Source organism: Nicotiana attenuata, unplaced genomic scaffold, assembly GCF_001879085.1.
Source record: "Nicotiana attenuata strain UT unplaced genomic scaffold, NIATTr2, whole genome shotgun sequence".
NCBI classification, from domain to species: domain Eukaryota; kingdom Viridiplantae; phylum Streptophyta; class Magnoliopsida; order Solanales; family Solanaceae; genus Nicotiana; species Nicotiana attenuata.
In genome coordinates, this window is record NW_017672860.1 from 114238 (window position 1) to 140664 (window position 26427).

At 35.3% G+C, this 26427-nt stretch overlaps 2 protein-coding genes across 2 annotated transcripts; both read right to left on the minus strand.

The window, feature by feature from the left end:
- Window positions 1–11035: 11035 nt before the first annotated feature.
- Window positions 11036–16231, minus strand: LOC109214737 (protein DETOXIFICATION 27-like). The gene is made up of 8 exons (XM_019378688.1): window positions 15702–16231; window positions 14725–15266; window positions 14440–14526; window positions 14227–14283; window positions 12180–12418; window positions 11950–12068; window positions 11601–11690; window positions 11036–11483 (listed from the first exon to the last, which is right to left on the minus strand). Exons 1-8 carry the CDS (start codon window positions 16008–16010, stop codon window positions 11421–11423), a joined length of 1506 nt encoding a protein of 501 aa, XP_019234233.1. The 5' UTR covers window positions 16011–16231; the 3' UTR covers window positions 11036–11420.
- A 3021-nt stretch (window positions 16232–19252) lies between these two features.
- LOC109214738 (protein DETOXIFICATION 27-like) lies at window positions 19253–22308 on the minus strand. The gene is made up of 8 exons (XM_019378689.1): window positions 21968–22308; window positions 21031–21572; window positions 20867–20953; window positions 20723–20779; window positions 20270–20508; window positions 19880–19998; window positions 19660–19750; window positions 19253–19563 (listed from the first exon to the last, which is right to left on the minus strand). The coding sequence occupies exons 1-7, from the start codon at window positions 22253–22255 to the stop codon at window positions 19664–19666; spliced, it is 1419 nt and encodes a 472-aa protein (XP_019234234.1). The 5' UTR covers window positions 22256–22308; the 3' UTR covers window positions 19253–19563; window positions 19660–19663.
- Between the last annotated feature and the right edge of the window lie 4119 nt (window positions 22309–26427).

Consider the following 26427-nt stretch of genomic DNA (forward strand, 5'->3'; position numbering starts at 1 on the left):
GAGAGCAGTGGTAGAAAAGCAATAAAAGGGGTGTAACATTTGGAGTATGTACTGACCTTGATTGTTAGTCCCAGTAGATATAGACGATTGATTAGTTGCATAGCACCTTGTTGTGCAAAGGAAGCTTCTCCAGGTGAACAAGCATTGAAAGCTAGCATGTTAGGATCAACCCGTAATCCTGGATTCATTCTCCATTCGAAGCTCGTCATTCTCATAGGGTTCAAAATGGTCTTTCTTTAACTGATTTTTATACTTTCTCCAAGCATTTTGAATTGATTGAAAACCCCACTTTTTTGCATCTTCATGAATGTCATATTTTCCCTACAAATTTAATGCATTTAGGTTAGTATAAACAATATGAAATATCCACAGCACCTATTATATATTGTGAACTTCAAACCTTGATATATTTCCACATATCTTCTTTTCTCTCAAGTTTCCTCCAATTAAACACATTAAGAGAACAAAAGGTTGCATTCCTTGCCAATGTATCGAGGAAGCTACCCAACTTATTTACCGCTTCATCAGTAGGACCTATGGGTTGATTGTTCTGATTTAGCACAATTTGATTGCGCTCTTTCACTCCACAATAGTACAAAGCAAAGATAATCATCAATCACTATTGTTAGTTAATTTTATTCACTCCACAGATATACTCATCTGTCCATCTTAGGAGATTCATCCAACTTTTGTCACCGTAATCCATTATTATCCTATATAACATATTCAAATCACCAAAATTAATATTCAAGGTAAGCAAAGTTAACTCTTATCCATATTAGGCTCAAATTAAGTATAATGCGAAAACCTAAATAACCACCTGATTACATGGACTCTTTATTTACTTTGATGTACTAGATAGAATTTAGATGTGCTTATATCAGATACTCACCTATAAGTGAGTTCATGTAATATAAATAACCACAATTCGCCTACAATATTTAGCCCAAAAATAGCTCCGGATGGAATCTAAAACTGATCAAGAAGCTCATGATTTCCAAATAGTGTTAGTACTTTCCACATTGAGAAGAAAACATATGATCAGTTTAACCTAGGTTGAGATATGTATCACTTTGTGCATACAATTTTAATGGTGACTTCGACAATAAGAAATCATATTAGCTATGAGTTCAGAGTGTTCTGAAAGAAAAGAAAGTTGCAGCAGCATATATCTGCTCCTTAGCAAATTCCAAGTCAACATTATATCAAAAAAAGATTTCGCGATTGAAAGCCCTTACCGCTTTTCAGTTAACACGACTTATTCGGACAACATTGTAACATATCAATTGAAGGTAAGTTACAACAACAAACACATAAACTGGAGTTTCTGGCTTATGGTTGATAACAATGAGAAACTATATCCTTTAGATTCTGGCTTATGGTTGCTAACAATGAGAAAAATCATTAGCGTGGCAAAATAAGGGATATGGATATCTACTTGTAACAAGCAAACATATTCAGGTTTTTGCTCATCTTTTGACTTCAGTATATAATGAAAAGATATTAAAATGTGCTAATTAAGGTCACATATATGCTAAGAACTCATAGATATCAAGAACAAAAGGGAGCAATTATAGTACAACAAAATCCTAATAGAACTCTAACTTAGATTAAAAGCTTCAGTAGAAAAAACTCACAGCTTTAAAGCTGTTAAGTTGAACAAGAAAAAAAAATTAACAAAGATAACTAAATCAAATAGTGATATATCTAACAAAATATAAAATCAAAACCTATCAATTGTACCTACGTAAAGCTTAATTTCAATGAATTCACAATTTCAAGCACAATAAGAAGACATGCGCCATTGTTTTTAATCTCCATTCAATCATACTATGTCGCTCAAATACTCCCAAAAATAAAAATCTGTTGAATCCGATAATAACGAGCATTAATACTAAAATATTCATTCAAAAATACAACTATCGAATGCGGTTATCTAAAATTTAAATTAAAAAGAGATTAAAAAACTTACCGTGGTTTATCCCACGGCTATCAGTTGCAATTTCTTCCTCACTAACGGAATCTGTAAATTATGGCTCAACTATTGAGAAATTGCAAAAGGAGGTGGTCGAGCTTAATCGAGGAAAACCCTAAAATTTTGGGGCTATTTGAAAATGTGGAGCTTGGATTAATAGAAGGAGGTGGTTGTTTCAGGTGGAGGAGACAAAGTTTATGGGTGAAGAAAAAAGAAAATCAAATCTTGGAACTAGTCAAAGAGCTGGAACGATTTTGTTGACGGCGAGATGGTGGTTGTTGTTGACGGCCGTAGAAGGAGGTGGTTGTTGACGGCCATAGCTGTTACATAGTCAGAGGTTCTACTGCGGACGTTGACGGCGGGATGGTGGCAAAGTGGGCGGTTGATGGCTGCCTTTCGATGGTTGTTACAGAGTCGTCGTTCTGGGTGAAGTCCCTTTTGAGAGGGATGGCCTTTCGATAGCCTTTAGTTATTTTTAATTTTATTAGGTATAGAAATTAATTAAGACAAAAAGAAATTTAAGTAAAAATAGGGGTTCTAGCGCGAGTTTTACGAAAATTCAAGGGGGTCGAAATTTTAGGAGGGAAATAACAACCGTTCCCATTGCATTTTTTTCAAGATCCGTGGCAACAGATTTATTTATTGGCATGGTTAGCATAAGCGTTGCAAAAAATAAACCCCTATGGGAACGGTTTTTAGTTAATGGCAACGGTTTTATAGCCAAACTGTGCTAGTATCACCCATGTAATATTACAACGGTTAGAACCGTTCCGATAACTGCTCTGTTGGAACGGTTTCTGAACCGTCACAAAGATATCTGTTCCAATAGGCCCATTTTCTGGTAGTGTTGTATACATCTCTTGGATGGTTTTTCCTTCCTTCATGGTAAAATTCTCATATTGAGAATACAGCAATGTTCCTCTTGGTCTCTTCACTTGAGGAGTTCCTTCGTGAGCCACTTGCAAAGTGTCCCAAATTTCCTTAGCAGTAGTACATCTTCGAATTCTGCTGTACTCATCTGGACCAAGTCCACACACAAGCCACTTCTTGGCCTTAGCATTCTTTTCCCACTTCTTCAAGTCCTCAGCAGTGCAGTCAGCTCTAGTCTTTGGCATATCCACTCCTTCAGCATTCTTCTTCATGGTAGCCAGGGGACCATCAGTAACAATGTCCCAGAGTTCATAGTCCTCTCTGATGATGTGATCTCTCATCTTGTTTTTCCACCAGGAGTAGTACTGGCCATTAAAGAGTGGAGGCCTAGCAGTGGATTGTCCTTCCCAGTTTTCAGGTGGTGCACTCATCTTGATCTGTTCCTAAGGTGTTAGCCTCTTCAAGGATAACCCACTCTGATACCAATTGATGTTTTATACCTCAATAATACACAAGAGGGGGGGCGTTGATTTGTGTGATGAGCAATTTTTCGCTTATGTTGTTTATGGAAGGACCTGGTTCTTCTATGTGTTCCTTAACCTACTATTGAAGAAATAATAAATGCGGAAAGTAAAGAACATAAGTATTTTACGTGGAAAACACCTGGCTCAAAAGGTGAAAAAACCACGACCTACTTTCCAGTAGGATTTTCCCAAACTCTCCACTAAAATCACTGAGCCAAAAATTGCATTTCAAAAACTCTTTTGTAAACCTAGGACTAACTCTAATCCCGTTGTAGCACACAGCCTCAACTGTTGCGACAACTTCAAGTTAACTCTAACTTGAAAACTCTGAGTACCTAGTACAATTGCTTCTAGATAAAGATAAAAGGTAAAATATATAAACACCTACTACAATTGAACTAGAATAAAAGACAGACACTTGGAACTAGTTCTTCTATCTGGTTCAAGTAGCTTCAGGTTTGCACGCTTCACGTGTAATTATCTCTATGTGCGTTACATGTAAAAGAGAACAACACTGATATTTATGGAGTTAGTAAATAGAGATTGACTAGAAGTCTTATGCTACTCTTCCTTGGTGGAAGAGTTCTAGTTGATCTCAACCTCTAACTCCTCCTCTTTCTTAAGCCGTGTTCTCTTTGAGTAAGGAGTTCTTCTCCTTATCCAATATGCAACATTTTCGATCAGGATCAGGAGATATCACTTCTGTTAAGTTAAGTTTATCTCTTTCACATGCATCTCACATGCTTGAGTTAACCATATCTGTGCTTCACTAGGATGAACCTGGTCCATGTCTGAGTTCCTTTGTCAGTCTTCAAAACTCACCTTTACTTGGGCCAACACTACCTAAATAACAAATTTCCTTTTAAACTTTTGTATCACAAGAAACTCAATTACTCTCATCTGATGAGCTTTGGTTGCCTTTGTTACCCTACCGTGTCTAAGGTACACAGGGATAAACTTGAGCCTAGAACAACTCACCATGTCTTTATAGGCAATCCTTTTGGGACAAAGGGTTACAAAGTACTAAGCCTAGCCATTAGGAAGATACATATCTCTAGAGATGTGATGTTTCATGAAAATGTCTTTCCCTTTACTCTAACTCCTAATAATATTTTCCCATATAATGTCTTTAAATCAGTCACAGTTCCTACTTATATTGAGAGTGAAATTCCACTTCCTGATGTTCAAAGTGCTGCAGATATTATATCTCCAGGCGTGCATCAACACCCTGAATTTTCTCCTGTTAATGATAGTTCAACACACACACCTAACACCTCATTCCCTTATGGCTCTGTCCTTGCATCTTCATATGAAGCTGCTAGTCACAATTCACCCACATCTACTTAATCAGAAACATCTATAATCAGGAAGTCCAACAGAACACCCAAAACTCCTACTTACCTCAAAGATTATATATGTACCCTTCCTAACAGAACTCTACCTGCTACCTCTCAATGCTCACCTTCTTTAAATATACTCTTCTTCAATCATAATCACATTACCCCTGATGCTCTGTGTTTTGAAAGTCAGCACTTAGGGTGTGTTTAGTATGAAGGAAAATATTTTCCAATTTTTCCATGTTTGGTTGGCTTAAATATTTTGGAAAACATTTTCCTTATGAACTCATTTTCCTCCAATTGGAGGAAAATGTTTTCCTTATCAAGAGAAAGGAAATCATTTTCCAAAACTCCTTCTCAACCTTGCCTACCCTCACCAACCCACCCCACCCCCTCTCTCCAAAAAAAGTTTTTTTTTTTAATTTTCAGTTTTTCCGTTACCACCCACCCTACTACCCCTCCACCCTACCCCCACCCCCAACCCCACCCCCACCCCCCTCCCGTAAAAAAATATTATTTTTTTACCTTTTTTTTTATTGTAATTTCAAATTTTTGTTTCTTCGTTTTTCTGCACCACCCCCCCCCCCCCCCAACTGCGCTTTTTTTTGTAATTTGAAATTCTATTTTTTTTTCATTTTTTCTGCCCCAACCTCACACCCACCCCCCCGGTCCTTGCCCCCTCCCCCCTACCCCCCCCCCCCCCCCCCAAAAAAAATATTTTTTAATATATTTTTCAATTTTAATTTTTTTATTTATCGGTTCAAAATTTTGCAAGTTCCAAAGTTATGAGTTCGGAGGTTTATGTGTTTGGAAGTTTACAGGTTTAGAAATTATACAGTTTACGGGTTAGAAATTCCGCGGTTTCGAAAGTTTAGCGGTTCGAAAGTTTATGAAAATTGTGGGTTCGAAAGGTTGTTGGTTTGAAAGTTTATGGCTTCATGTTTGTTATATCTAAATCATTTATGAATACTCTTGAGAAGTCATTTTCCTTAATTTGCGTACCAAACACTGGAAAATAAATAAGATTACTACTTGTTTTCCAAGAAAATATTTTCTTGGAAAACATTTTCCGCGGAAAATATTTTCCGTTATACCAAACACACCTTTAGTGACAAATTAAGGCAAGCAGTGAGCCATCCTCATATGGAGAGGCAGCACTTAATCCTGCATGGCAAGCAGCCATGACATGAGAATTTGAAGACCTTCATGCCAATAATACATGGGACTTAGTACCCTTGTCAGCTGAAAAATAGGCAATGGGTTGTAAGTGAGTTTACAAAGTCAAGCATAAAGCAGATGGCAACATTGAGAGATTTAAGGCTAGACTAGTGGTGAAAGGTTATACTCAACAAGCAGGGATTGACTATAGAGAGAGTTTTTTCCCTGTTGTCAAGATGACAATAGTTAGAGCCTTGGTTACTGTTGCTGTGAAGAAAGGCTGGGATATATTCCAACTTGATGTAAATAATGCATTCCTTCACGGCGACCTATATGAAGAAATATATATGAAGGTGCCACCAGGTCTTCTGATTGATCAGTCTAGCTCACATAAGATGGTCTGCAAGCTAAAAAAGTCTTTGTATGGACTGAAACAAGCCAGCAGCCAGTGGTATGCCAAGTTGACTGAAGACCTATCATCAATGGGGTACAAACATTCTGAGAATGACTATTCAATGTTCTCCAAAAAGACCTCATCCTCCACTATCTTTGTAGCTGTGTATGTTGATGATGTTATCATCATTGAAACTGATTCAATGGAGATAGCCAACTTGAAGGCATTCCTTGATAAGCAGTTTAGGACCAAAGACCTAGGGAGACTTCACTACTTCTTGGGCTTAGAAGTTCTTTACAAGTGATGGTGTTACATTTCTCAAAGGAAGTTTACCTTAGACTTGTTAAAGGAGTATGACGCTTTTGCCTACAGCACCTTATGTTCCCCTCTTGATCCTACTCTAAAATTAAAAGCCAATGAAGGGACTCTTCTGCCAGATCCCACATATTACAGGAAACTAGTGGCAAGCTGAACTTCTTAACTAACACCAGACTAGATATAGCATCAGTGTGCAGCTTCTCAGTCAATTCATGCAAGCACCCATAGATACACACTTGAATGCAGCTTTCCATCTTTTCATATATCTCATGAAGGATCCAATACTAAGTATATTTTTCTCCAATAGCACTGATTGTTCCATTTCTGCATATTGTGACTCTAACTGGGCAGCATGCGCTGATTCTAGGAGATCTATTACTGGCTATCATGTTTAGGTGGGAGATAGTCCTATTAGCTGGAAGTCCAAGAAACAAGAGAACATTTCCTTGTCTTCAGCTGAAGCTGAATACAGGTATCTTAGGAAAGTTGTTGGGGAATTAGTGTGGCTAAGCATGTTATTTGAAGAGCTCACTATCCCAGAGTTCAGTCCTATTGAAGTCTTCTGTGATAGCCAATCTTCCATCCACATTGCTCACAACCTAGTGTTTTATGAGCGGACCAAGCATATTGAAGTATATTGCCATTTTGTCAGGACCAAACTCCAGGAAGGTATGATTTCTCTCCATCATGTAGCCTCTACTGATCAGTTGGCTGATATTCTTACCAAAGCTCTCACAGGAGTTAAACACACTACTATCCTTGACAAGTTGGCTGTGAGATCCTCCCATCCAACTTGAGGGGGGCGGGGTATTGAGAGACTTAATTAATTATTATATTGTTCCCGCTTTGTACTGTGCTGAGTAGGATGTAACTATATCTAGTTAGTTGTAGTAGTTATAGAATTAGTTGTATTTGTATAGCTGTCATACGTGTACATATATACACATTTGCAATAATGAGAAACACAGTATAGTTTCATTTTACAATTCATTCCATATTCTCTCTCTACTCTCTTAGAACTTTCAAAAACCTTCATTGGAGCTTCTGTGTCAGCTTCATCTCTTCTTCATAGTGATAATCTCAATAATAACAATGATTTTTTCCCACCTCCCTAGGAACTCCCTGTTTTGTTCCTTTAATGACTGAACTCACAACCTCAAGGTTGAAGGTGAAGGGTGCTTACTACTTGAGCAACCCTATCTTGTGTGCAGTGATGGTTGTGAGGAGGCTTGGTTAACAGCAGTGGTGACAAAATGAAAATAATAATAATTTTTCATCCATATTATCTAGTAAAAAATGGGTTGGATAATGAACATTTTAAAAATCAGTCCAAACATGGATAAGATTAATGTTATCTACTTAAGAATCAGATAATCAATGGATAACCAATATGTTTAACTTTTACATTTGCAAAGACTCAAATTGAGGGTTCCTCAAATTTGAAAAACTGGAAATTCTCCCAAAATGATCATACTTTAAGAAGTCATGAATAATATGGATATCCATATTGTCTGCCATTAATTAACTCATTTTTTATCTATATTAAATATGGGTAGGATCAGATATTTTATCCATTTTTGCATTACTCATTTTTAATCAGCCCATATCTAACACGACCCGCCCGTTTGTCACCCTAGTCAACAATAATAATTGCGAGATGGTGGCTAACAATACAACTATGTGCATGGTATGTAGTGGTTGGTGGGATGGCTAGCTGCTGGTGGAGATGGTTGGTAGCTAGCGGTTAGTGATGGTGGCTCTATGATGAAGCCCGGTGGAGTGGTGGTGGGCTGGTGGCGGTGGCTGTAAAATTGATGATAGTGGAAAAAGTAATGATAAAGTTAGGTCACCTCCACATGAATGTATTTGAGTTAACAAAGTCTTAATAATTTTAAACTTTATACAACCAAACGAGACAGAAAAAATCCGAAGAAACTACGTAATTGGTAAATAGAGAAACTGAAAGCAGGAAGCTAGCATTCCTGAAGGAAATCATTTAAATTTGGGGCAGGCAGCATTTAAGCATTTTCTTCAAAGCAACAGCCGAGCAATTTCTAATTGCCTAGCGAGGAAAATGCTGTGGATTTGGCCAATTTTGCATTTATTAGAAAGGGATAAGAGATAAATTCTTTCAACTGTCTGATTCTGGGTCAACCAGATCACAAGTGTTAATCCGATATTTATTGGCATAAGATGAGTCATTCCACCACATGGAAATAAAGATTGTACTAGATGATATTTTGATTTATTTTCTATGTATTTTAAATTAATAAATTTAATTTGAACTTTGACATGCATACTTATAAAAGAAGAGCTGAAAAATACTAAATTGTTAAGTACTCCGTCTTTTGTTGAGGGAACATGAGTAGTAGTACGAAGATTTCTTTCTTCCTTACTTCCCTTTTGGGGGGGGGGGGGAGTGGGGGAGGGGTTGAAGGGAAGTAATTAGGATTGTGCATCCGATTTATCGATTCGATTTTGACCCTTATCGATAATTACTTATCGATTATCAATTTGTACATATGCTTATCGTTATCGTTCCAATAAGATTTCGATTTTTTCGATTTCGATTTATCGATTTTTGGGGCTTATCGATTCGGTTATCGATTACACCAATAAGAAAATTTGCAGGATTCTACGGAAAGTATATCGCTATAAACGCGCCTATAACAAACTCAAATTTCATTCACCACCCTTCTTCTATTTATACCTTTCAAAAACTCTCTCTCCCAATTAGAACAACTATTTCAAATTCCAAATACCCTGTACACTATCAATAATTAGAAGAAATCAATAATTAATGGAAACACTAATGGAGGAAGAAGAGTACAACTGGAGAGAAGTGAAGCTTCCATCGCTCATACCAATGGTGTCGCCGCCTGAATTGGAGAGAGAAACAAGAGAGAGGCGCCGTGGAAGCGACATAGTCATCGCTATTGATCACGGTCCTAACAGCAAGCATGCTTTTGATTGGGCTGTCACTCATATTTGCCGTCTCGCTGATACCATTCATCTTGTCCACGCCGTCTCCAGTTAATTTGCTTTTCTTTTTCTTTTTCTTATTGGAACCAAAATAATGGGTAGAAGAAATAATAGGGTTAGGGACTTAGGGTAAAGGAAAGGGTATTATAGAATAAGGTTATATTTGTCTTTGTAGTATATCTTATCGGTTTATCGATAAACCGATAATCGAAGAGGACAAAACCGAAATCGAAATCGAAATCGAAATCGATAACTCGATAAGGAAAATTTCGAAATTGATAGATCGATAAACCGATAATAAATAATCGATTCGATTTATCGATAAACCGATTCGAATGCACACCTCTAGAAGTAATTGTTTTAACATGGATTACAAAGAAAATATAAACATTTAACTCCGAAGGACACTAGTACCTTGTGAACTAGGGATTTTGCATTTGAGCTTTGTGAATAAAGAGACTTATGGCATGGCAGGGATACTGACATGAATCCAACTTACTTCTGGCCAATGATCAGTACCGTATAGACAATAATAATAATAATAATAATAATAATAATAATAATAATAATAATAATAATAATAATAATAATAATAATGACACTTAAAATTTTATTAAATTTTGCCGCACATCTAGTACATACAAAAGTTGGAGTAATAAAAAAACTAAATAACCAAATTAATAATAAACCAAACTTTATTTTGTTAAAGGAAGATTCATTTTAGAATATACATTATCTACAAATTTACAGTATTTCAACCTAAGCATTCAAAATAACCACTGCATTATGTACACGGTCGAAATTAAGTATGCCTTATTTCATAGGCTCGAGGGGTCGCCTTAAGCCCGAATTCAGGACAGATCGGGTTCGAGCTCGATGAATCAGGCTCAAGCTCGATGATAGAGTACAAGGCTCGAAGAATTAAGTGCTCAAGGAACGTTGGGGCTCGACTATGACTAGGCCTCGAGATAATGCCGCTATAGATTTGTAACAGAATGAGCAAGATTCCTGCCACGTCCCCAAAATCATGGCGTAAATCCCAGAATAGATTTGTACGAATCCGTACTAGGCGGTTAGACAGCTGTCCCAATAAGATTCTTTACTGTAAATAGAAATGTACCTTATTTAGGGTTCCCCTATTATATAAAGGGGACCCAATCATTTGTAAAGATCATCTAATCATTGGAAAAGAATATACTCTCTTACTTTCTCGCCCATTGTTCATCAGAATTGTCCTTTAGCTTTATTATTCTTGCTCTATTGTTCTTAATCTGTCTCGAGGTCACTTTGGTTCGAGGTCGATACTGCCTAGCAACACTGATTTGATTTATTCATTTCTTTCATTTATACGTTATACTTTTTGATTATTAATTAGTATTGAACATGTCTTTAAAATCACAAATCAAATTTAATTGGTGCTGGTATTTTTGAGATAAACACATTACTACTCTATGCATATTTTACTTGCCTCCAAACGATCACAAATATTATATTATTAAATTTTTCAAGAGAGAACAAACCGTTGAATACATGCCATTTTTCTAATTGTTCTCGTGGAAGAAGGGATCTATAGAATGAGTGCCTCAAGTTCAACTACTTTGAGATCAAATCAAATACGAACATTGAAGGTTCAAGGACATTCGAGAAAGTTGAACCCCACACTTTTGAACTTGTCATATTTGATTTGCTACTCGCTCAATCTTGATTTATCCACAATGTTCATTGAACAAATTACCCTTGCACAAAATTAAAAAGCATGTTATTGCTTAATGTTTATTCTCAAAGAATAAACAGGGGTAGGAAACTAAACAAAAATAGAAGAAGTCAACGACTCAACGTTGACTAAAAAAGGAAATGATCATCTACGATTGACTAGCTCGAGGTGGCTCCGACCACTTCTCCACATGCATTCTAGCTTTTTCAGCCTGCCAAGAAATATATAATTTTATTGTTAAGATGAAGGGTTTTGATAAAAGGGGGAAAAAATGGAAAACAAGAAGCCCTAGAGTTTTGCATTTTCCTGGAAAAAGATCATGACATACCTCTTTTTCCCAATCACAACGATACGTTATAAAAGCCAGTATTATCGTCTGCAAAGCTGTCCCTCCAAAAATCATTCCTGCCCACATGCCCTGCAATTTCCATTTTTCATTTATAACCACAAAATTTGTCACTCCGCAATGTAGATCCACATTCCCAATATAGGAGAAAAATAAAACCACACATTTAATTATTTTCTTAAACTAAATATACAAAGGAGTACACGGTATGATCTAAAAAGTATTTACACAATCAGATTGCTTATAAAATAGTTACAAGCAAATTTGATGATAAATATTAATTTATTAATTTTAGTAACATGATTAAGAAAAAAAAAAGAGACCAACATACCTCAAGACCAGTGTTGAGAACCATACCCATAAGAACTCCAAGAGGGACCCCAACAAGGTAATAACAACCTAGATTAATATAAGCCACTTTTGATTGCCATCCTGATCCAACAGCAACCCCTGTAACAAATATTGCATCTCTCTATTAAAAGTGATCTTTCCCACGGGCAGTATATAAAAGTTAAACTCTTATAATATGTTGTACTTAGAACAAAAAAGTAATGTAATTACCGGATAAAACTGGTTGAACACTGTTTAGAAGAATAGTAACGGCAAGAAGGCATGATATCTTCTTGACAGCATTTAGGACATCAAGGCTTGATGAGAAGATTAGAGCAAATTTATCTTGATATATCATTATTACTACACAAAAGATTAACCCAATCACGGTGGATTGTGCCACTGATACCACTGTTGCGAATTTTGCGGCCTTTCCTCTTCCAGCACCTAGTTCATTTGCTACTCGCACTCTGGGAAGAACAAAATGATTATATGGTGAAGCAATATTAGGTTCTTCATTTGTACAAGTAAGCAATAGTGAATACTCCCTCCGCTCCAATTTTATGTGATGATATTTGATTGGGAACCAAGTTAAAGAAATAAGTAGCAAAAGACTTTTAAAACTTATGCTCTAAAACAATCCAAAAAAGAATTTGTGGTTATAAATCATCTTATTAAGGGTAAAATCGGAAGTTTATAGTTAATTCTTTCTAAATTTAAAACTAATTTATTCTTTTTGGAGCTAACTAAAAATGAAAGGGTATTACATAAATTGGGACGGGCGGAATACCAACACACACATATATAGCTCAAGCAAGCATACACTTTTCGACTTAATATGATAGTCCAAGTAAATAGTCATAAACTTAACAAATGCTCAAGGTACTTAAATGTTTTTGAATGCTTATTTATAAAAGGTCCGTAGGTACTTTTGACATGCAAACAATCACTTAACATAAGCTAAAAGTCCTCTAAAGGAGTACAAATAGATGTAGCTGCTATGAGTGTGATTGATGAAGAAAAATATACTTTCTCGTAGACTAGAATATATGTGTCAAGAATTCTTGTCTTTATATAGTTGTATCGTATTTACGTCCCAATTTTGTCGTCCTATGCACATAAGTTGAAATGGTGGAGTAGGTAGACTTGTAAAAGAAAGCTTTAATTTTGCTTAAGGGATTAAAAGCAGACACAAAGAAGGCTACATTTGTACACCTAACACATTGTTTGCACCTTTCATGCTCAATTGACTATTTAATTTATATATACTAACCCTATGTGAAAAAAATATAAATTCCTGGTGGGATAAATTAAACCATCTGGTATTTTCAACAGATCAATGATCATATCATTCATTTCCTTCTTTCTGGTTTATAAAAGCTAAAATATGAGGACAATCATTGAACTTATCAGTTCAAACTCTAATGTGAATTTCAAAAGCAAACCAAACGACAGACAATCGTTCATCTAATTGTCACTATCCATTTAATTTGCATATTAACCAAATGGTACAAAAGAGACGAGGACATCATTTTCTACATTAATTGTGTAGGTTGTTTATAGAAATACGTCTTTGTGTCAATTATCATGCATCACACATGTTTAGCTCAAAGCTAGAAGCCAGAAGGAGCTGAATATACAAGAGCAAAGGACAGGACGTAAGGCCCGACTATAATAATTAGTAGAGACTGGGACAAGTCGTGATGTTAGGTTTCTAATCTTCGTTACATAATTAAAGCACTTTTTCAGGTCGAAAAGACTCAATATTGCTTCTCTACCTGTTTAAAATCCAACATCCAGGACAGATGTTCGCTGGTTAACTTCATTATTTCTTCTTTTAAAGAAAGCAAATGTGTGACTATAGAACCTTCTTATTTTATTCTATTCTGCTTTATGCATATTTGGTTTTCAAACCATTTTTATAATAAAGAATATTTTGATTATTATAAATTAAATCTCCAATTTTAGACATATTACTTGCAAGTATCTCTTACTTATTTCTCTTTCTGTCACATAATTTTCTTTTTAGTCTATTGTAAATTTTATATTTAAATTTTTTTTTAATCCTTATTGAGATGATTTATAACTATACAAATATCTAAAGTTTGTTTTAGATCACAACTTTCAAAAAAAAAAAATTAACTCCATATGTAAGGAAATAATATCACATAATTGGTAACGGAGAGAATATCTTACTTGTCTGCCCAAAGATAAATTAAAAGAACACTTTATAATAAGAACAAGATTTTATATATAAAAGTAAAGAAAATACTAATACCCGGTGGCAGCGAGGAAAGCAAGCGGTATCATCATCTCCCAACCATTAATATTCATGCTGCAATAGAGTCGGTCAAAAGTACAATAAGAATGTAAAAATAAAAAAACAGAAAAGGAAAGATAAGAACTGAAGAGGGGGAGTCGAAAGAAAAAAATTGTACGTGAAACTCGAATTGATTTTTATAAGGAACCAAAGAAACGACGAATGGCTTACCAGATGGACAACGCATCAAGAGCCAGCGTTGCATTCTCCAAATACCCAGTCATCAACATCAATATCCTATAGTACCAGTTCTCCAAGCTGCAAATAAATGTTCAATACATAATTATAAGATTGTGATTCTTGTAATCACAATTTTTATTCCCAAATCTTGTCTTCAAATAGTATAATTAAGTCAGATATCCAAGGAGATTTACAATTAAAATCATTAAATATTTTTGTTTAAGAGCAGTATTCCCTCTGTTTTAATTTAGTTGACACAGTATTAATTTTGCTTACCAAAGCATGACGCCAGAAGCGGCAGAGAGTCGAATGAATTCCCAAAGTCCCGAAAATGCTTGTGTAGAGAAACCACTCCACGTTTCTGGACATCCACCACATGCGGTGTACCCAAACAGCCCAATAAACAACAACCACCACGATATATCCAGTGCCACGGCGGCTCCCACTATCCCAAGATTCATTTTGTACACGAACAACCAACTAACCACCGTGTGAATCGCCAGCACCGCCAGTGAAACCCAAGCGAGAACCGGCGTCTTCAGCTGGCTTTGCAAAAACCTTTGTATCGGAAACTGAAACGCAAAGCTGAAGTGCAGCGGTATAAACCACAGCGCCACTACTCCTGATAGTTCTGCCACGTCATCCGGTTGGCCTAACGCTTTTAAAATTGGGGTGGCGAATATGTAGAGAGGCAGCAATAGGAAACAACATAGAAATAGAACGATCCATGATCTTTGCATGTATATTCCTAACATGTGATGTTTTTTTGCTCCAAAAGCTTGTCCACATAACGTCTCTAATGCACTCGCCATTCCTAGCTACATTTCCATGTCAAAAATCATACCCGAAAAACAGAAGTTACTCACTCACTTTTGTTGATTGGCAACGTACATATAGTAAGAAATTCTAACAAGAAAACCGACAAGTAAAATAGTGCTGGATTCAGAATTTTAAATTCGTGGGTGCTCGCCAAAAAATAAAATTGAAAGAAAGAGAAAAAAATTTAGGCTTAATATATATTGAAATATTTTGATAATTGTCTATGCTAATTTATTAAATTTTGTCAAAGATAACGGGTGCTTGAGCACCCGCAAGTGGCCATGTAGATCCGCCACGGTTAACAATAGTAGATAAGAATGAAACATGTAACCTAAAAATAATTCTTGTATTATTTTTGTTACTATACCAGAAGCTTAATTATTATATGTCACATCAATCTGTGTATATATAATATTGAAGGGAGATATACATACAAGGAGGCCAAAGTTGAGGCCAACAATGACGGTGTTAGAAATGGAGATGGCAGCAAGTTCAACTTCACCAAGGTGTCCAGCAAAACCTTGAGTGATAACGTTCATGGTATAGGAAGCTATACGGCTGAAGATGGACGGACCAACGATATGCCATAGTTTCTTGGTTTCAATCCATACTCTTGTTTTCAGATCCTTATCATCATCTTCATCAACTCTTTCAACTGTATTTTTCGACAGCAACCAGTTCGCGGAGGTTGCCTCCGCCAGCAACGGTTGCCGGTTTTCGTCGTTATCTTTGTCGCTGCCCATTTTGTAATATACTAGAATAAGGCAGAGCAAGGTGTAAAATTTAGTAGGTGGTTACCAAAATGAGAGTTGTATATGAAAAATCGTGGGGCGATTTTGTAGGGAGTTTATAGAAGAACCCAAGTAATACGATGACGGCGTAAAGTTTTACATTCAGCGTAATTGGACTGATAGCAAAGTAGTTGTCAATTTTGAATTGTTCGGATCATTTCATTTACAACTTCGATCAGTATGGACAGTCTTTTTTTGTCAACTACTAGTTTTAATACTAACAGAAATTACATTTACAGTCAGCAATACTAATTAAATTACATTAACAGCCAGTACCTATTAAAGTAATCTGAATGAATCTTAAAATCGAAAAATTAAACTGGTCTTAGACTGATCGATCCATCCATGTGATTAGAGCTTGTGAAGTAAACAAGTGCAATAGTTAATCGAAAACCTTTGTGTGTGTGTGGTTTTTATTTTTATTTTTAAAAGAGTACTCCAATTTAATTGTATTTTTTTACACTATTAAAAATAAATTAGACCATATTAATCTTAATTTTTCATTGCAAATACAATAAATACTCATAGGCCTACTTTACTCCAAGTGCAACTGTGAAAAAAAGAATAAATAATTCCTGAAGAAAATAAATATTATGGATCATAAAAAAAAAAGCTAAAAATAGTTAACGTGATAGACTGGAGGGAATAGTATATTTTCATAAATTATGCATCATTACAAAAATAAAGGGTTCACGCGGCCATTGGAATCTGTAACAACATATTAGCGCCTCATCAAATAACCTGCATTCATTCAAAAAACAAAATATCAATATGATTATTTAATAAGGTAATTACCTCCATTGAGCCGATCCGAATTTGTAGAGCTGGTAATTGTTCGGTCGGTTGTGTTGATTTAACACTAGATTTCATTTATGATAAGGCCATCTCAGGCTGCACTAAATTTTGCACCAAATCCAAATTTGGTGTAAAATTTAATATTTTTTTGCTCCAATGGAATACCAAATTCTTGCACCATTATAGTGCATGAATAGTGTTGACACCAAATTTGTATTTATTTATTTTATTTTTTTATTCTTTTTATTTTTTGAATTTTTAATTTATCATATATTGTGTATATAATTAATTTTTATATTAAGATCTTTATAATTTTAATTTTATATTCTATTTTTTTGATATATTAATTTTTGTATATATTATATTTATATAAAATTATAAGTTAATTAACCATTATTTAAAAATAAAAAATGCAAATGTAAGATATCTAATGTTGCTAAAATTGAAAAGTGAAAACTAAAATTTAAAAAGAAAATTAACAATACATAAAATAAAAATACATTATAATTAAAGTACATCAAAGGAGGATACATTAAAATCGAAATTACATTAAAAAACATAAAACATAAGTTTAGTAAGTGGCGAATGTGAATTATATATAATCAATATGGAAAAAAGAAAAAAGATAGTATTTGTTTGAAGGAAATAAAAAATAAAATTTAAATAGAAGATAATAATATAATATAGAAGAGAGAGAAGAAATATTATTTTTTGGTGTAAAAAATGGTGTAATGGTTGGAGTAAATTTGGTGTTACACCATTTTGATGTGAAATTTGGTGTGAGGGTTGGAGATGGTCTAAGGAACTTCACTGCTTAACACTGTCATATTTCTAGCTCACTATTTCAAACGATCCCATTAAGGGGACAATACAGTGCGGTTTAGCTATGATTTATATTTTCTCTCCATTTAATTTATATTATTGTACTTAACTAGATTCAAAAATTGTTGTTGTATGTTAATTATACAATAAAGTGTCATTTAAAAAAAAGATTATGTCAAATATAAAAATGGGTCAATATATATTCAAACGATTTTAAAAGCAAACGTAGTATTAAATGAAACGGACAAGTAGCGAAATCAAAATTGGCTCCTTCTCAAGCAATTGAATGCCAACTTGATTATAGTCATGATTCATGACTTGATAACAAAAGAGATGACAAAAGATGTGGTTATAGCACTTTTTTCATTGCTTTTCACGCTAAGGAGCAATTAAATGCTAGTACTAGTAAAATTTTCTTTTCCAGGATAATTTTGTTGCCTTCTTTTTTTCTATTACAATGAGACTTAACACAGATTTAATAAAAAGATAACGAATTTCTAAGCAATGATCGTTAGAGATTAGTAACAAATTGAACCCGACAAATGAGATTCATACATCAGAAAGTAATATAAATGACAAGTACCTAAATCACATAAAAATGCATTAAAACATGTGCTGAAATTAAATACACGTACCACCTGGTATGAACCAGGGCCGCTAATTATAGGAAAAATTTCGTGAAACTAGTAAATATTTCACTAATATGGAACCAATCAGCCACAAAATTGAGAAGTTTAGTTTGAGAAATTCAAAATGTATATTTTTAGCTAATATACCACCAGACATAGTACTTTGGTCTTTGGTAACTCGAACTTCCTTCTACTTTGGTGCAAGCTGAGTTGTGGCGGATTGTATTCATCCTTCCACTTGCCTAAACTCATAAAAAAATTATATCTTTTCCTACTAAAATGTTTGATATTGTTGTTTCCACATAAGGCTGGCAAACGGGCCGGGCCCTAGGCCTAAATGGGCCTCGTGGGCCGGTCCTAACGGTCCCGGACTTCGTGGGCTTTTAGAGGTAATAACAGCAACATAAGAGACAACAAATAAGTGAAAGGACAATAACACAAAACTATGCAAAACAACAATATGAACACAACATAGACTGCTAACAGACCTAGACAAAACTCTATTAGACTATCCTGTACAAAGAGGGAGAAACTCTCGACTACCCCCTAGCCTACAACTCTAATGCTCGACCTCCACATGTTCCTATCAAGAGCCATGTCCTCGGAAATCTGAAGCCGCACCATGTCCTGCCTGATCACCTCGCCCCAATACTTCTTAGGCCGCCCTCTACTGTTCACACCTCCTAACCGGGGCATCTATGGTTCTCCTCCGCAGAACTTGTACAAAAATACAAAAATGTGAGTTCTGAAAACTCTGATTTCTCTGAAAAATAATGAAAAACTGATGCTAATCCTCTGGTCTTTTGATTCATTCCTGTACCATTTTCCTCCTTTCAAGGAAGAACAAAATGAACAAAATAGTATGAGCATGGTCAGACTGCTGCAGAGTCCACATGATAATAAGCATTTAGCTACATCTAAGACCTCATCAGTTTCTGCTCTGCAATAATAGTTACCAACACCAAGCACAAGATCAAGTGGTTGGAGCGCTTTACTTTCTTTAATGAACTTACTCGATGCAAATCTAGATTAGTAGACCAGTGAATTCGAACGTTGAATAGTTAAAAAAATACATACAAAAGCAACTGGAACAAAGATATTATGTGTCACGGAAATGTTATATCAACAAATAGCACAGCTATCTTCCAACATTAACAGACCCCAAGTTTTCTGCTTGCGTGTGAGACCCTTTGTTAGTGAGTGTTAATGAATCAAGAACAATGTTGTTAACATTCCTCTCGAATTTCAGCTTCTCATACCTAAGATGAATGTCCAGTAGAAAAAGTTAAACATTCTATACAAAATTTAGGTGAGGGAGAAAGGTTTCAAGCTAAACAGCCAGTTCGATATTATACCTCTTTATATGGTCCATTGACATCTGATGGTCATAATCGTTAATATCAATGTTTGAACTATAGTCCCTGTGATCATGCCATACCATAAGCCCTGCAAATTTACTTACCACATGTCATCTCCAGTATACGCTTGAGTATATTAGATTGTAGTCGTTTTACCACAGTTGATATTACAAAGGGAGACAGATACTAAAATATCATGGTCTATTGTTTTACATACCGTTAATCCAAAATTTAGTGACCATCCAAAAAATATTCCGAGGGGCACTCCTACTAAATAATAGCTGCCTAAGTTGACATATGCCACATGTGCCTGCCAACCAGATCCAATTGCTACGCCTGAAAACATTGTAGCAAATAATTAACTACAATACATGGTTTTTCATATAAATGTCAGCATCTAATACTTTGAGATGGATTTAACTTTTAAAGAATCTTTACATTATTGACGTATTTTAACCTATTGTAGTAGTTATCTTACCTTATTTTCTACGCTACTAATTCTATTTTTAATGAAAAGTTATCTCTAATTTTCCTTTTGTATATGATAGCACAAAAATTGTTTTACACTGTCAATATATTAAAGTTAACCTCCTTTAAGATTCCTCACCTGAAAGAACTGGTTGAACGCAATTACAAAGGATTGTGGTTGCCAACAAGAATGCAAATCCACACACCATTTTAATGACAGGAGTACTTGACGTGAATATCATTGAAAGCATATCAGGAAAGGCCATAACTATTGACCAAAATAAGATGCCCAATGCTAAAGTGTTCAAGAATGCAACTTTCGTGGCAAACTTTGCACGGTTCCCATTTCCAGCTCCAAGTTCATTTGCAACACGTACCCTGTATTTAAAGAAAAATTTATGGTTACCGGCCAGATGAAACTTCCGTATAGTACTATAGCCCAATGAAACTTCAGTGGCAGAAAACAAGAAACGAGATATGCTCTTTTCTATTATTGGTAAGCATTCATGTACCAGAAGAGAAAAGATAAACACACCATAAGCTAAACTTGATTTAAACAGTAGAAATAAATTCAACTATTTGATGAACATACCCTGTTGCCGCCAAAAGGCCTAGTGGAATCATGGATTCCCACCCGATGATTGTAATACTGGAGGAGAAAGAACATCAATTACTCGTAAAATCAAGCAAAAGATAGCATTTACTTGAGCTGAATATACTATAAAAAAGAACGAACCAGATAGAGAGCGCATCAACTGCAACCTCAGTATTGTTCATGTACCCAGACACAATAACTAGCACTCTAAAATAAATATGCTCCAACCTGAAATATCGAACATTGTTATATTAATGTGACTGTGTTTCTAATAAAAGAGAGAAATAAGGGACAAGAAAGCATACAATAGCATCACCCCAGAAGCCACAGCGAGCTTAAAGAAACCCCAAAGACCAACGAACGCTTGCATAGAGAAACCAGTCCAAGAATGAGTGCACCCACCAAAGGCAATGTAAGCAAGAAATCCCAATACAGAAATCCACCAAGAGAAATCAAGAATGAGGGCAGTCCCAACAATTCCAACTCCCAACTTATATAGAAAAATCCAACTCAAGATCACATGTAGAGCAAATGTTCCACCAGAAACCCAAGCTATTACAGATGTTTTTAGCTGACACTGCAGGAACCTTAACAAAGTAAACTGAAAAGGGAAGCTCAAGTGCATAGGGATCAGCAGAATTGCCACTTTTCCGGTCAATTTAGCCACTGCTTCCGGCTGTCCCAGTAGCTCCAATATAGGTGCGGCATAAACAAAAAGAGGCAACTGTAATATCGAGCTGATAAATAACACGATCCAAGAACGTTGCAAGTATACACCCAACATATGGTATTGCTTTGCCCCATAAGCCTGGCCACACAATGTCTCCAGAGCACTGGCCATTCCCAGCTGACCAATCAATAATACTTCAATAACATCAACAAAATTTCAAACAAAAAAATTATATAAGGAAGCTGATAGTTTTCTCTATATCAGACATGGATTTAAGTTAACTAAACCTCATTATTCATTTCTTATTTTCTCATTTTACAAAAACCAATCATTTGGTGAGTACTTTCTTTCTTTCGAGTTTAAATTCTATACACAGGAAATGTAAAAAAAAGGTATTTAAACAATCTGATTACTTATGTAGTTACAGGTAAAAGGGTAGCCCGTGCACGAAGCATCCCACGTTTATGCAAGGTCCGGGTAAGGGTCGTACTTCATGGAGGTATATACTTATGTATAATCTATGCATATAACTTAAAAATCCTTTTGCTTTTAATCCAAAAAGAATGACATACCAAGAAGCCGAAAGTAATGGGAATGAAGAAAGTGGTGGCAAGGGAAATGGCGGCGAGGTCACGGTCACCCAAGTGGCCGGCAAAGGATTGACTGATAACAGTGAGAGAAAACATGGCCAATCGGCTGAAAATGGAAGGTCCAGCTATTTCCCATATCTTCTTTGATTCTTGGCATGTTCTTTTGACTAAGTTATCTGCTTTTGATTCTTCTTCTTTTGCTCTGTCTTTTAAGTGTAAAAGGGGCTCATTTCGTGTGGTTGAATTCATTCTTCTATTGAGTAACAGCATCGCAACGATAATTATCGAACTAAATGTACGGTAGATCGGAAGGTTGAGAAAGACAACAATGTCGATCCAAAAATATAAAATTAAAAGCCAAGTTGGGAAATTAAATAAAATATAATTAACAAAATTATTAATCAAAATTAACAGACAAACCAGTTAAAATCTTTAGTAAGCTACGGAAATGAGAAGAAAAAATCCATAAATAATGCTTCCCTTTGATCATAGATTTTGACGACTTTTAAAAAAAAATTAAAAATATTATTTATTTATGAAATGTGACCATTTTTAAAAAGAGATTTTTACCTAAATATCGTGTTAGTTTCACTGTTTATTTTTTCTAGCCGGTATACATAGATTATACATTACTTACATAATTATACACATATTATATATAAATTATACATATGTTATGCATTCCGGCTATTTTTAGTTCAAGTAATTGGGTAGGCTGCTATTTAGGTTAAATCTTCTTTTAAAAAACAAGAATTTTAAAAAATTGTCAAGTTCCTAAAAATTGGTTTGGCTCAGTTTTTGGGTGAATTTTTTTTTCCACTCGCAAAACTTCAATTTTTATTCAAAATAAAAAGCATATCCTAACACAACTTCAACTCCCAAAAATTATTTTCAACACAATTTTAAAAAAATCATGTTTCAACCGAATATATGTTCTAGTAAATAATTCAATATTTGTGATAGTCAAAATTCACTATTTTCGAATACGTACTGAACTTTAGTCTTTGAGAATACTGATGAAATAATAGTTATTCGAAAATTATTTTAAGTTAAATTATGCTTTTAATCAGAATCTTTCGCTCTTTTTCTAAGTAATATTATGTTCAAACACAACATCAACTTTCAAATACTCTTTTACAATTTTAACTTCAAATAATTTTCCTTCTGTATTCGGTCAAAATCATATGTCTCCGATTTATAGACTCGAGGGTCCGTCCTAAGCCCGAGTCCGGGCAAAGTCGAGTTCGAGCCCGGTGGACCAGACTCGAGCTCGAAGACAGAATGTGATAATCGGAGATAGGAGTACGAGGAGCACCGGGGGCAAGTATGCTCGATCCCGAAATAGTACCGTTATGGATTTGTAACAGAATGAACTAGATTCCTGCCACGTCCCCAAGATCATGGCGCAAATCCCGGGATAGGATTATACGATTCCGTACTAGGCGGTTAGACAGTTGTATCAAGAATATTCCCTACTGTAAATAGAAATATTCCTTATTTAGGGTTCCCCTATTATATAAAGGGGACCCCAATCATTTGTAACATCGTCTAATCATTGAGAAAAGAATATACTCTCTACTTTTTGGCTATTGTTCATCAACATTGTCACTCTTACTTTACTTTTCTTGCTTACTTGTTCTTATTGTCCTAAACCCACCTCGAGGTCACTAAGCTCGAGGTCACTGGTGCTGAGTTATATTGGTTTGATACATTTATCTCCTTCACTTCTACTTTATACTTCTTGATTATTAATTGGTATTGAATCTAATCACATATCTTTAAAACCACAAATCAAATTTAATTGTTACTCATATTTTCGAGGTAAACACCTTCCGCTTCAACAAAAATATTATTCAAACATCTACTTAAGATACAAAGTGGCAGCTCAGTAATAAGTTGTCATTTAATTTTCAACGATAACCTTTATATTATTTTCCAATGAATTACTGTTTAACTTCAACGACAAAAGAGAATTCATTTTCTTACTTTATCACGTTAAATAATTGAAGATTTCATATGGTACGTGTAGCCATATAAATTTTGTTGAAATTAAATTCGTAAAATAATTTGGACTATATTTTAAATTCAAGACATATTAGTTCAAATAAATTTATTGGACTAATATAATTGAATTAATTATGTAATCCAATATATATGGATTAAATAAATAAGTCTTAATCCATTGAGCTAGCTCATTTAATCGGGCTAAAGTGCTGAGCCCACTACATTAAGCCCAACATGTCATCTTCCTAAAGGTCCAGTTTGGTGCCACGTGTCAAATGACGTGGCACGCCAAGTCAAACAGAAGAACCAATAGGATCATGCCACGTGTCAAAATGACAAGGCATGCCAAGTCACATTAAAAGGCCAATGAAACCGCGCCATGTGTTCAAGTGACATGTTCTGACCAATCAAATGCGGCCTTGGCACACTTCAATTTGATTGGTCGGAAAGAGTTTGTTCTTATCATAACTCTTCCCTCCCACAACTATAAATAGGGGTCTTCATAACCTAGAAAAGACACCAGAAGTTATTACAAGAAGCAAGAAAGAGCTCGTGGATCAAACGCTACAAATTCCTCCACAAGTTTGAAGCTTCAAGCAATCAAGTTCAAACTCAATAAAGAAGAACAAATCAAGTTCAAGCTCAAGAACGAAGAACAAATCAAGGTCAAGTTCAAGCAATCAAGCTTAAGCTCAAGAACAAGTTCATCCTTCGTGGCAACAACTACACATTCAAGATCAAGCTCAAAGGCCCTTGAATTTATTTACTATTGGAAAGAAGAATCAGAGGATTCATAGAGATTGTAACACTCAAATATTCGAAATAAAATACTACGATTATTGGAATATTTTTCGATCATGATTTTATTTTCTTGACGCAAATTTATTGTCTACAGTACGATTTAAGATATAAAGTAGCAGCTCAGTAATAAGCTGTAGACCTTTTTTTTTGTTTAACTTTTAAATATTATTTATTAGAAATGTCTAAGTAGTTATGCACCAACAAAATAAAGTGTTCACACATCAATAGCAATAATTTGTTTTTACTTTTCAAAAAAAAAATACTTGATGATAGGCTATAATTGCGTATTTTAGTCGTTTATTACACTCTAATGCACTGCACTTTAATTGAGTTTGAGCTTTAATGGCTAGTGTTTTACACTAATTGTGTATTTTATGCCTTGTAGGAGTGATTCTGAGCTATGTAGATATTATGGAATGAATTCAAGTGATTTGGAGCATTGAAGTCTGAGTAAAAGCCCAAGGAATCAAGCCGGGATCGTGTTCGCGGATCAATGGATGATAGTTAAGAACGAAATGAAGAATCGAGCGGGCATACGGCGCATTGTCTAGTAAAATGCACATAACCTTTTGCTCAGAACACTGTTTGGGCTCCACAATATATCGTTGGAAAGATATTTGAAACGGCTACAACTTTCATGTTTTGCATTTTCGCGACTTCCCATTACCGCCGCGCGTGGAGTGGCGCGGGGCGCGCCGCGCCTGTGGAAAATTCCTGCAACCTTTCAGAATCAGCTCTCTGAACTTCCCCACAAGCACACCGCGTGGCACGTCGCCCCATGCAGGCCTGTGCAAATTTTATAGCTCCAGAGTCCTATTTCGCGCAGGAAAAGATGCTTCGTCTAGGACAAAACCTATTTGGTATAAATACATGTAAAAATGCTATTTTGAGATGGGTGGGGGCGTACTTTTGACATAATTTAGACCTAAGGAGACCGGGGATTCGACCTAAGGAGGAAAGAACATACTAGGAGCAAGGCGGAGAATTCTTCTACGAGTTTTTCACTTCCTTCTTCCTATTTTTCCATTATTGGTTATGAATTCCAGTATTGTAGTTTTGCGTACTGTATTGGGAAAATCAAGTTAACATATCGAATTAATATACCAAGACACGTGGATCAATAAAAGAGTGACAGCTGGCAAAGGATAGCTGAAGAGGCACGAGCTTTGACAGGCACGGGAAGAGATTCAAGAAAAACAGGGAGGCACAATTACTCGAGCCTCATGGTAATATGAAAAGACATCAGAGGAATGAACCTGGATAGCAAAAAGTACAAATACGTATTATCCACAATTAATGAGCATCAATGATGGAAAACGTTATAGAATCTTCACAAAACAGTTACGATTACCGATTATAACGTTGTATTAAATGTCACTAATTGCTCAAAATGGCTCTATTATGATAGCAAAGGAAACGTATTATTGAGAGATAGCTATAAAAGGAGAGATATAACACTTGTAAAGACACGATATTATTGGAATACACTGATTTACTTTGCTTTCTTTTTACTCAGGTATCAGTCATCTCAATTCTTCTTATTTACTTTCAATTTGATTATCAGTAACCCAAGTTCTTCTAAAAAATACGCTTTGACCTGAATTTCTTATTTTCTGGTTAAACAAATTGGTTTTGTT

Coding starts and splice junctions, on each gene's coding strand:
- LOC109214737 (XM_019378688.1), bottom strand. CDS start 16,010: ATGGGCAGCGACAAAGATAACGACGAAAACCGGCAACCGTTGCTGGCG. Junction 14,284..14,439: donor CTTGATGCGTTGTCCATCTG/GTAAGCCATTCG, acceptor ACTCTATTGCAG/CATGAATATTAATGGTTGGG. Junction 12,419..14,226: donor GCTTTCCTCGCTGCCACCGG/GTATTAGTATTT, acceptor TGTTCTTCCCAG/AGTGCGAGTAGCAAATGAAC.
- LOC109214738 (XM_019378689.1), bottom strand. CDS start 22,255: ATGCTGTTACTCAATAGAAGAATGAATTCAACCACACGAAATGAGCCC. Junction 20,954..21,030: donor GCTTCTGGGGTGATGCTATT/GTATGCTTTCTT, acceptor TCGATATTTCAG/GTTGGAGCATATTTATTTTA. Junction 19,751..19,879: donor CACTAAATTTTGGATTAACG/GTATGTAAAACA, acceptor GTAAATTTGCAG/GGCTTATGGTATGGCATGAT.